Below are 12164 nucleotides of genomic sequence, written 5' to 3' on the forward strand. Positions count from 1 at the left end.
TCCTCTTTGTTACTATGCTTTGGAAGAGTGAGCCTGAAACTGACATTCGTTGAGAAGAAGAGAGAATGGAATGATTGTTGTTAGTAGTTGGCCTCCTTATTTATTTTTGGATTTTTTTTTCCTGTCTGTAGCATAGCCAATATCTTTGCACATAATACAACCTGTAGAAAATGTTCTAACTGAAAATGCTTTCAGAAATTGTGTGGCTAGTTGTATGCTTAAATGTTTAATTATTGAAGTCAGTAGAGTTTTATGCTGGCCTGCATCAGCTAAGTGTGTCCTTTATCTTTCGCTTTTAAATAAATGGGAGTGTTGGCTTAATTTTAGTGCTTGACAGAGATTTCAGAAACTGCATCCAGTATTTCAGGGGTTTTTGGATGTGTTTAAGTCTGTTTCTTCACTTTTCCCCTACTCTCTGAGCAGCAAATGTCCATAGTAGATGATCATGGCAGTCCCTTCTGGCCTCAAAAACTTAGTCGGTTTAGTTCTCCACATATATTCGATGAATTGCTTTATGAATTTTTTTCTTCTCCCTGCCTTTCATGGTCCAGGGTGTCTGGCCAGTATCCTCTCTACCCCTGCTTTCTCCTCCACCATTAAGGGCATCCACGGTGGGCTTCTGGCTCATATCTTGTGCAAAGACTCATTTCTGTTTCCCTCTTGAACAGGGTATCTTTCCAGGAATTGAATCTTGGCAATATGCTATTTAATTTTATTGATGCCTGGAAGAGAAAACAAAATCATCTCTGATAGCATTTGCTGAGTACACACAAAATTGGGGTAGTGATAAATAATGAAGAGAGGTCACTGTTTGTTTCAAAGTCATCCGGATTGCTTGGTAAATTGTGTTTTACTACAGCTAAGCGCGCGCGCGTGTGTGTGCGCACGTGTGTGTAAGATATATATGTACAAAGAATGTAGGCCCTACGTACAGACTGGGGGACTACATTTAGGGAGGAAGTGACTCTGAAAAGGATTTTGGGGTGGAGTTAAATTAGAAGCTGAACATGAGCTCCCAGTGTGACTCAGTGGCCAAAAGAGCTAATATGATCCTATGATGTAAACAGTAGAATCTTGAGTAGGAGTAGAGTCATTACATTACCTTTCTTTTCAGCACTGGTTTAGTATGGCATCCAATTCTGGTGCTAACAATTGAAGGATATTGAGAAATTGGAAAAACACAAGAAGTCCTATGGCACCTTATGGATTAACGGATTTTTTGGGAGCATAAGCTTTCATGGGCAAAGACCCACTAATCCATGTGACTCAAGGGCAAAGACCCACCGATGCATCTGATGAAGTGGGTCTTTGCCCATGAAAGCTTATGTTCCAAAAATATCTGTTAATCTATAAGGTGCCACAGGACTTCTCACAGTCTGTATCTGCAAAACAAACACTGCTACCTCTCTGGAGGGAGGTCAGCTAAGAATCAGCTAACGAGTAAAGAATTAGAAACTGTGCCTCTGTAATGACAGCCTGAAGGAGCTCACTCTGCTTAGGTTAACAAAGAGAAGATTAAAGATGACTTGATTGACATTCTCTAGGTATCTGTATGGAACACAAACACTTAATGATGGCCTTTTGAGTCTAGCAGAGAGATGCAGGTTGGGCCTCCCTAGTCCTGCACCCATGGGACCTGACTGGTCCCAAACAAGGAATTTTGCTGGATAGTGGAGGCCCGGACTCTGACATCTCCCAGGGAGCCAACCACCTACCAGCCAGTGCCCACTCCCAGCCCACAGGCCAGCTCCTAAGCACCATTCCTGAAAGCCGGGCTCCTTGGTCCCCAGGCCTACTGGCTGGGTTCCCCAGCTCTGCTTCCAGCCACTGGCTGCCTCTTCTGCTGGGGCTCACTGGTCTTCCCAGACCATGGATGTTGCCAGACCAAAGAGTCCTAGACTTGAGAGGTTCAGCCTGTATTACAGGATCTAATAGCTGGAAATGAAAACTAGACAAATTTGGACTGGAAATAGATGTATTTTTAAAGGTAAGAGTAATTAATTGATGGACTTTATGAAGGGTCATGGTGGCTTCTCCATCAAAGGCAACTTTTAAATAGAGATTTGATGGCTTTCTTCTACAAGACCTTCTATAGGAGTTTTTTCTGGTGGAAATTGTGTAGTTTGTGCCACATAGGAGGGCATATTAGATGATCACAGCATTCATTTCAGGCCCTGGAATCTCTAAAGCAAGCACATTTATTCTTAAGGAGAGAGTACAAGAGAGAAAATGTACTAAAAACAAGAAAAGAAACTATGCGCATGCTAAAAAGCTTATCCCAACTCCTGGTATATGTCAGTCTTTGAGCCTTTTATAAGGATTGAAACATCTTAAGCACTTGCTCCTCCTGCTTTGCTGGGTCAGAAAGAAGGCCCTGAGTTGGTTTAGAATCGGGCTGTTTTATCCAAAAGTCCTGTTTGTCTGTTGGGGTGGGAGGAACTCAATTTGAAGCAGGAGGGTAGACTCGATGACCTCCTGAGGTCCTTTCCTGCCCTAGGATTCTATGATGGTATGATCCAATACAAGAGCTTGCCCAGAGGTGATACCTGTCCTGAACTGAAACTGAAACCTGACTGGTTTGCCTTAGTCAGCACCCATTGTTTATAGTTCCTGAAGAGGTTGTGGTAGCCCTCCCCTTGGGAGTAGAGCACAATCCTACCTGTTATTTTTCTTTAATTTTTTTTCTGTCAGTTCTTTTTCTCTCTGTTTATCAGTTATTTTCCAGATCTGAAGGAGTGGGTCTGTCCCGTGAAAGCTCATCACCTCTTAAATAATATTGTTAGTCTTTAAGTTGCAATAGAAATAACATGTTGGTTACTTACGAGCTAAAAGATGTTGTCCAGTCAACCATCTGTCAGAAAGCTTGGTAAAGTTCCACTCAAAAAACTGCAAAAATGACTTCGAGTTTCTTTATTGTGTATCAGATTTTAATTTCAGATATGTTGAATTGCTGATCATGCACACCCTATTAGGAGTCAGAGGGTCAAACTAGGTTCCTTGTGTTTTTACACTTCATCACCAAAAGAGGACAGTTGTTTCAGTGGTGAACAACAATTAGACTGAACTAAATTTTCTTCGTATGTATATAATATGTAAACAATAAAGAAACCCTTCCCTATATTTAAATTAGAAGAAGACAAAGTGCAACAAGCCTCTCTTAAACCAAAATGTCCTCAAGCTTTTTCCCGAAGTTTAAATAGATATATAAAAGTCACACCTTAAGTTAAACTAGTGCTATTTCTGCATGTAGTCAAGGTCAATGATTCCACTCTGAAGGGAAACTGATTCCCATAAAACTGTAATTGATGGTCTTGTTTTGTGATTTTAAAGCAATCCCATCCCCTTTTGGGCTGGAAACTCTTGTACTTGTCATTGACTTAAACTTAGTTTCTTAAAATTTCACGTGGCGTTTTGTGTTGCTGGAGCTTAACAAAGATTTTTTTTCCCCCCAAGTATAAGAACCTTTGTGGGTGCTTAGTTAGATTTCTTAATTTTGCAGTCAAAATTGGCATATACGTGGTGGTTGGCTTTGAATGCTTGCTTTTTTTTTTTTTTTTTTTTTTTTTTTTTTTTGAAATTTGGAAAAGAACAATTAAATGAACAGTAATTATAGACAAGTAACAGTGATTCATCAGTTTCTTGAATTTTGAATGTGCACAATGTCCGCACTATGGCTGCCTGGTTTGTACATGTGGCCATTTAGGTAGAAAACTAGAAAATGAAATGAAATAAAAGTTTATTGATTTTTGAGTTACTGCAAATTAAAAATGCACATGCAACAAGGAACTCAGATGCAGAAAAATCACCCTAATAAATCACACTAGGAAGCTGAGATCTTATGCATAAAAGAAATTCATCTTTTCATAAAGTCTCCTGTAAATTGTGTTTAACCTAGAAATTGTTTCCTTTTGGAACTAAACACCACCAAATTTCCCGATCATAATATTATATTTAAATTATTAGCCAATATTGCTTCTTTGTGATTGTACAGAATGTTTTACTGCTCGAATTCTGATTATAATGGTTTATAACTTAGCTTTTCTGGCCAATGGGCATGGAGCCCAGAGAGTTAGAAATTGTTCCCGTCTTTATTCTGAAAATATTACATTCTCAGTAGTGTTTTAAAACATAGTTTGAACAACTGGATCTCTTTGCAATTGGATGCATGCTTAAATCCTGAAATCTTTTCCTTGACCAGCATAGAAGGGGGTAGGTGGGTATACAGTTGTCAGTGTGTGAGAGCATGATTAAAAAAGCCAATAGGATATTGCTATTCATTAAAAAGTAATGTCAAATCAGGGACGCTTTTTGCAGTTTCTTTATAAAATAATTTTTAGGTCATATGTCATATCCAGGTGTAGCCACTTTAATTGAATAAATTGAAATATATATAGCGGGACAAAAGCAGGAACATTTGAGTACAACTTCATTTTAAAATGATGTTTGAACTGCTGGTTTCTTTACAGATAGGATGATATAGTTTTATAGACAGTGGAATGGACTTCAAATTGAGGGAGTTAAGTATTAATCAGCTGTGAGGTTTTGGAAGTTGCCCACGTTGTAGCAGGCTGGGAGGGAGTTGCCGCTGATCAAAGTTTCTTGGCCCGCATTTTGTTAGTTCATTTGAAATATGTCTTTCCCTGCACCAAGTATTTTTAATTTTTCAAAATTGCTTTGACATGGTAGAATTTTCATCGAAGTATTGTAGGCATAAAGGGTTCATGGCCTACATGTCACCAGAGGAAAGTATCGTTCTATTGATATCATGTCATTCTCTGAGATTTGTGCATTTTAATTTGGTTCTACAAGCTTTTCACCTGTTTTCAGATACTGTTTGTTGTTTGGTGAATTTACAGTCCTTCTGCTGAATTTGAGAACTACTTTGCCCTCAGCACATCCTCTCTCTTCATTTTCTCAGGATGTTCACGAGCATATTTCATTCTATAGTTATTCCTCTTCCTAAAATGCTCAGATGTGTGTCTAGAGCTTTCCCTCTGAGTTTAAATGCATTTAAAGTGGTGAGTTATGAGTAACTTTCATTTTATTGACCTGTCTTGGTTTAGATTTCATAGATTTTTTTTTTCTTTTCTTTTTTCACCTTACCCAGACTTTGCAACTCCCTCAGCATTATAGATGAGCATCTTTATACCCTTATAAGACAAGGTATTTTAAATCCGTCTGCACTTTTGATAGTGACTGTAATAGGGCACTTACTTGACTGTGCTTAAATTTAACATTCACACACATGCACAAATTGACTTCTACCTAAATTTTTACTAAATAGTAATTCTTACTAAATAATCTGATTGCTTTATCTTAGTCAACAGGCTGATTTTCATTGAGCGCCCTTGTCTTAGTATGGGACTGTTACTTGTTGTCTTAAAATGTTAAGTATCCTCTTTATTGAATTTTTAAAGGCAAAAGTATTTAAAGCAACATTTTCAAATAATTTTCTTCAGAGTCAATCTTTGTCATGCCTTCCCTCTTTCATGGGTGGGCAAAATACCCCCTGCAAGACAGATCCAGTCCACCTGCAGCAGGATAGCTGGGGCCAGGACCCGCCCCCCCGGCTTCTGAACTAGCTGCAGGAACCCCACGTGGCAGGCAGGCAGGCAACGCAGCCGTGGCAGGGCCATGAGCCCTTTTAAATAGTGCTAATGTAAAGGGCTCGTAGTTCCCAGCCCTCACCACTACTGCACTGCCTGGTCACCACCTGGGTTTCCTGTAGCCATTTAAAAAGCTCGCAGCTCCTGTGTGCCCCTCCCTCCTTGCCTGACTGCCCTGGCAATGGGATGTAAAAAATATGTGGGCTACATGTGCCCGTGGGCTGCCTCTTGCCTGCCACTGCAGTTGGTGAAAGATAGTGAGGTAAGAAATGAGAGGCCTCTGACAGCTTGTCCAAATTTGCAGAGTGGCCCCCTTCCAGTACAATTATTGCCCACCTCTGTTCTAAAATGTGTGAAATGAATTAATTTCTTTGACTCTTTTTACTTTTGTGGAAAAGTGTCTAACCCGGTAACTAAAATAGCTTAAATTGTAAAATTCTTTTTTTTTTTTTTTTAATTGCAACCTCCCTGAAAAAGTATGATGCATGTCTCTGTTCAATTGCTGTAAAGTTGTGGGTTTTTGTTTTGTTGTTTGTTCGCCATTATCATGTCAAGAGCCTGCTGTGCACTCAAAGTTCTGCTGATAATTTTGGCTGCGGTTACACTAAAACTTCTGTTGACAGAGTGCGGCCACACACGCAAGTCAATTGGAAGAGCGTTCAGCTCTGCTGGCAAAGCAGCCGAATTGCTTGGCTGCTCTCTCGACAAAACAGGCACCCAGGAGCAGAGCAGACAGGGCTGCCTGTTTTTCTGGATGCCCTGTCTGTCAAGAGGAGGCCCCCCAGAGCAGCCACACAGCTTTTTTGTCGACAGAATCTGTTGGCAGCAGAATTATACTTCAGAGATTTGCGGCAGAAGGCTGCCAGCAAAAGTGCTGTGTTTTGTCCAGATGCTGTTGACAAAGTGCATTTTACGTGTGCATGCTACACGAGCTTTGTTGACGATACCGGGGTTTTGCTGGCAAAACTTGCTAGTGTAACCATAGCCCTTGATTTTGTCACTTTGTCCCCTTTTACTTGGCAGTTGCAGCAGTTTCCTTCGAATCTGAGATTTAATACTTAAATTTATCAGGTAATACTTGAAGATCATTGTTTTATACCCCACTATCCTTGCAGAATTTTGTTCATTTTTATTTCTGTTTCCTACACTCTTTTCACGTTTTTCACCCACTTAAGTTTATTTTACATGCCTATCTTATAGTGTACTCTGTCCAGCTAAAATCAGCTCGTATTTCTTCTCCCATGAAAAACATAGACTTTTTAAAAATGCAAGTTCAAAAGCAGTAACTTTTGTTTTGCAGACAGCATTCACAGGTGTTCAACTGTTGCCTGTCTAATCATATTATCTTTGATATAGCAACTAGCAGTTTGCTGAAAGTACTTTGTAAATGGAGTGAATGATGTAGGCTGTGTCTACACTAGAGACCTTACAGTGACTGTGGGATGATGGGAAAGAGCTCTCCTGTTGACATAATTAAACCTCGCACAAGAGACGGTAGACACGTTGGTGGGAGGAAGCGCTCCTGTCATAGCATTCTGGGTGTTATCATGTGTGCCAGCAAAACTTACATTGCTCAGCAGTGCATTTTTTTTTTCTCATCCTGAGAAACACACCACTTGCTGATATAAGTGGTACTATATACATCCCCTAAAACAGAAGGGAGCTGTGCTTCCCAAAAAGGAACATACAGACCTGTCTGAAACAGAGACAGAAAGACCTTTGTTTAGTAGAAGTGGTTTTTCTGCTTAAGTTTGAAACTGTTGGTCAGTCCTGAGGTACTTTCATTAGTCTAGTTCCCTAAAATGCTTCAGTGTAGTGCCAACCTGTCTAGCATTGTCAAGACTTTTCCACCAAAAAGTCTCAATTCTCAAAAGATCCACGATACTAAAATACAAGAGAAGTTTGTCAAGTTTGTTATACATTCATAACTTAAATGTTCATGAGGCTGGTGGAATATTGCTGCTTAAGCTCTAAGGTAGGAGGTAATTTTAAAATCTGTTATGTAGTTTTCTATGGGGACCAGCAAGTTTTACAATTTTCATGGTGACCAGACAAGGCCCAAGTCCCAATCCTTCTCTCTCTCTCTGCCATGTAAGAGTTGTGAGGGGCAGGGGAGAGGAGAAGGACTCTGGCTTTGGGGTGGAGCGTGGGGTGAGGGCCTTGGGGTGTGGGTTCTGGGGTGGTATGAGGGGTTTAAGATATGGAAGAAGCTCAGGACTAGGGTAGAGAGCTGAGGTGTGGGGGGTGCTAGTGCTCGAGCTCAAGCAAGCTGATATTGCAATTTGCAAACAGTTCCTTGGCACTGGCTGGTGATGAGAGGGTTAGGGGTATGAGAGGGATTCAGGGTTGGGGGTTAGTGGGGAGGGCTCTGGCTGGGGATCTGGGATGGGCCTGGGCCAGGATGTGAACCTCAGACTTTGAAGTTCAGTAGGCCAGCTACCCTGGGGCTGAGACCAGAGAGGAGGACTCCCACTCCTGGCACTCAAATCCATTCCAAGTCATCTGCCTGGGGAGAGCTGGCAACATGGACTGTGGGATGCTGCAGGGGGACTAAGGTGGGAGTAAGAAAAGTGAGTAAGAAAAGTGGCCCTGACATTGGTGGAGCCCCAGTTATTGGTGTAGCCCAGGCACCATGGGTACATAAATCTCGCCACCCTGGTTTTCTATCCATTCCAACTATGGTTTCTAAGCAAATATTTTAAAATAACCATCCTCTGATGTGCTTCCCTAAAAGTGTTTTTGAGCCTGCTAGGTGTAATCCATGTCTTCACACTTGAAAAACACATTAACTTCCTGGTTTTTTTGTTTTGTTTTTAAATAGACTCCAAATCCTACTGCAAGTGAGTTTATTCCTAAAGGAGGATCAACTTCCAGGCTGAATAACATGTCTCAGTCAAGTATGTCTGCCTTCTCTCAAGCCTTGTTCTCTCACCCTTCCATGGGAAGTCCTGCTACTGCTGGACTAGCTCCAGGTAAGCTGGAAGTAATGATTTGCAGTGCAGTAAATCCTAGAGAGATGCACATGTCAAATGCGCATATCTCGCATTAGCGTGATTGGCGGGGGACCCTGGAAGCTCCTGCCAGAGGCAGCCACCCCTGCACAGGTGAAGAGGAAGGAGATCCCCCTTTCAAAGAGGAACCGAGCTGGTACATCCAGCTTTTCCCTGAGTGCTGTTGGCAGGGGGAGGGGAGGGAAATCTCCTCCCCCCTCACCTGTGTGGCGGAAGCTGCTTCCTCTCGCTGATCGGGGGGAGCCACTGGATGGCACTGAGGCACTCCAGGCCAGGTGCAATTCCCCTTCACAGGGGGATCACCTCTGCCCCCATAGCAGTGGATTGTGGGGAAAGGAGGGGTAGTAAACCTGTCCCAACCAATAGGTGTTTGAAAATGGAATACAAAAGCACTGCATCTTTGCAGGCTTGGATCTGGATTTAGACCTCCTGACAAAGAACATGTTTAAGTACACACAGTTGCTACGCAGAAACTTGACTGAATAATTGAAACAGTAATAGCTCAGGGTGGCTTAAAGATGGCAGACTATAGCCAGCCCCGAAAATCAGTACCAGCCAGGGAGACCCACCACCTGCCCCTATTAGCAGCATGCGTAGGCTTTGATTATGTTCGGGACTGGGTATGCATTTAGGCCTCCTGGAAAAGGAGGCCTTAAGTAGACACAGCTGCTACATTGAAACTCGAATGAATCGGTAACAGCCGCGGGGTGGCTAAAAGACAGCAGACATTTGACAGCCCCAAAAATTGTGACTGCCCAGGGAGATTCTTTTGATTGTTTGGACCTGAATCTGGTTTTAGGCCTCCTGCCAAAAAAGGCCCTTAGTAGAAGAGTATGTTTAAGTTAGACACAGTTGCAACACTGAAACTTTGAATGAATTACTGCAACAGTTAAAAGCTCGGAGCAGCTAACGAACCCCTGGCTACAGCCAGCCCCAAAAATCATGACTGCTGAGGGAGACTTCGCCCAGGTGGCTAAAAGACCCCCGGCTACAGCCAGCCCTTTTGGCCTTTGGATAAAGGCCATACAAAAAGTTTGGTCTGAAAGGACAAGTCACTCTATTGACTGAAAATCACGTCCACCAAGGGAGACATACCCCAGGCGGCTAAAAGACCCCAAACTATAGCTAGCCCTGAAATCATGATCCCCAAGGGAGATATCCCACAGGCGGCTAAAAGAGCTCTGACTGCAGCCAGCACCCAAAAATCAAGACTGCCAAGGGTGATTTCCCCACGGCAGCCAAGGGACTCCTGGCTACAGCCAGCACCTGAAAATCACAACCCTCGCTGCGTGCAAGCTGCCTGGCACCGTGTGCAACACATCCTTTTATTGGTTTGGGGTCAAGCCAAGTGATGTGGCTGGGCAAGGGAAAGTTCCAGACTGCATGGCGCCTCCAGGGGGAAGGAAAGGATGGGATGTGGGAGCCAGGACAAAATGTCAGAGACTGAAAAAAAGTTTCTTGTCCAAGCATGACCCCCATCCACAGACTAGCTGCCACATGATGCGAGTGAGGGAAAGTTCCAGAATGAGTGGCACCTCTTGGAGAGGGAAGGGAGGGGATTTGGGGAGCAAGAGAAAATGTAAACGGCTGAAAAGAAGTTTCTTGTCCTATCAGGCAAGCACAACCCCCATCCACAGCCTAGCTGCCACATGGTAAGGGGGGTAGCGGCTGCCACCAGTCAGTGCAGGAAAAAATAAAAACCAAGGCAGTTAGTAGGGGTATACACAGAACTGCAGACCCCACAGCCACGCTACTAGCAAAGAAAAAGAAGATTTTTCAGCCTTTCATGACCTGTCAGCCATGGGCTGCCATGTGCTGAATTGAAATGGTCTTCCTGTTGCCTAATTCCTCTACACCTGAGAGAAGTGGAGATGGAAGAGGCCAGAGCAGGGACCTGTGGGGCATTGTGGGAGACATATGGGGCATGTGTGGTTAATGAATTTGATGTAAAGACATGGTGCCTCCTCACTACCCTTCATTCAGAATTTTAAATTCAAACTGAACGCTACACCCATCAGTTTACTAGGATATTAAGATTTCGATATGTCGATTTAGTGCTCCATAAATCAAGCTAATGGAATTTACAGTAAGGATATGCACTTGTAAAAGTAAGGGTAATTGACTTAATCGATATCTCATAGTGTAAACATAGCCTTTATCAACACTGGATGAAGAAAATCTCTCCAGCTGATTTTTAAACAAAACCATTGAGAATGTAGTGACAAATGTGATCTCCGATTTTGACTGTCAACTCCCTGGCTGCTTCACAACTGCTGCGCTTGTGTGCACATGGAGACAAGACTAATAGAAGTTCAGGATGACCTACTCATGATAATGGATGCAGGCTGTGTCTCTGTACCTGTACTGCTAGAGATGGCAGCTTTCAACATAGGTGCTGAAGTGTAGTACCCTTGAACCTCTTAAATTAGACAACCCTGGGAAATGGGATATGTTGTATTGTGGACTTTTTTGGACCATGGCGGGCACTGGGGCAGGGTCTGGGAGAAAGGGAGGGTGCATGAAGGGGGACAGGTGGCACTGTGCCCCTTGGCACTCCCAGGCATACGTGCCTCTCTCCATCGAGTGGCAGGGGAAAAGCTTCCAAACCACCGGAGGAGAGGGAGAGCAGCAGTGTACAGGGCGAAACCCATCACCCTGTGCCTGCTAGAGTGCAAACCCCGGCTTTTCCTGGATCAGGAACACCCAGAGTACAGAGGTTTAGGCGTACTACAAAATGCCATTGACCTGCTTGTGCTACATTTGGAGAAAACTGCTGAACTACAATGGTTCCAGTTATTCTCTGCCAACAAGACTAAGCAAATTATGAAGAGCCGAAGCTGCTCATCAACTCTCTGCTGTAGTGTTTCACAAGAAAATTTCATGGACCCGTCTCCATTGCAATGTCTATAGGAGAGCTCTTGGAGTTGATAATATGCCACATACCCAGCCACTTCCAGTATGTTCACAACACCCAGTTCTGTAACTCATTTCCAGAGGCATCCAGTGCCATAAAAAAGATGTTGGATTAGTATCTGGGTGAAGAATAGATGGTTCAAACTCATTCTGAATACAAGACCAAGGTGATGGTGGTCAGAAAGGGGAAGTGATTTGAAGAATTATCTAGGATCTTATCCTCCCCTTCATTTTAAGGCTTGTCTCATTCATCCAAGTGGTTCAATGCCTCATAGGCCTGTTTGATTCTTCACAAAGCCTAGATTAAGCATAAAGCATCAGTAGTAAAAATCTCCTCCTTTCAGCTTTAGATCACTTAAATAATGTTGCTCAGACAAGAATCTGGCCAGTGATTTATCAGCTCCAATGTGAATTCCTGCAGCTTCCCTTGAAAATACCATAGAGTCTTCCTGCTCAGAATGTAGCGTCCTGGCTTTCAGTGAGCCAGCCTGTGCAAATACCTCATCCCTGCATTCCACTTCCTTCACTCTTTTACAACTGGCTTTTGTTGGCACATCAAGACCCATGATCTTCAAAGCCATCAATGGTTAAGAACCAGGACCTTGAACCAAATTGGGTGAAAGTAGGGGGAACA

At 43.0% G+C, this 12164-nt stretch overlaps 1 protein-coding gene across 5 annotated transcripts in view; it reads left to right on the forward strand.

Annotated features, from left to right (window-relative positions):
• Positions 1–12164, forward strand: part of PAN3 (poly(A) specific ribonuclease subunit PAN3) — a 119983-nt gene that overhangs the window by 55140 nt on the left and 52679 nt on the right. For all 5 annotated transcript variants that reach the window (XM_074985907.1, XM_074985914.1, XM_074985930.1 and 2 more), the window contains one exon: positions 8428–8578. In XM_074985907.1, the coding sequence (XP_074842008.1) occupies positions 8428–8578 (151 nt within the window). The remainder of the gene's footprint in view (positions 1–8427; positions 8579–12164) is intronic.

This window comes from Carettochelys insculpta, chromosome 1, assembly GCF_033958435.1.
Source record: "Carettochelys insculpta isolate YL-2023 chromosome 1, ASM3395843v1, whole genome shotgun sequence".
NCBI classification, from domain to species: domain Eukaryota; kingdom Metazoa; phylum Chordata; order Testudines; family Carettochelyidae; genus Carettochelys; species Carettochelys insculpta.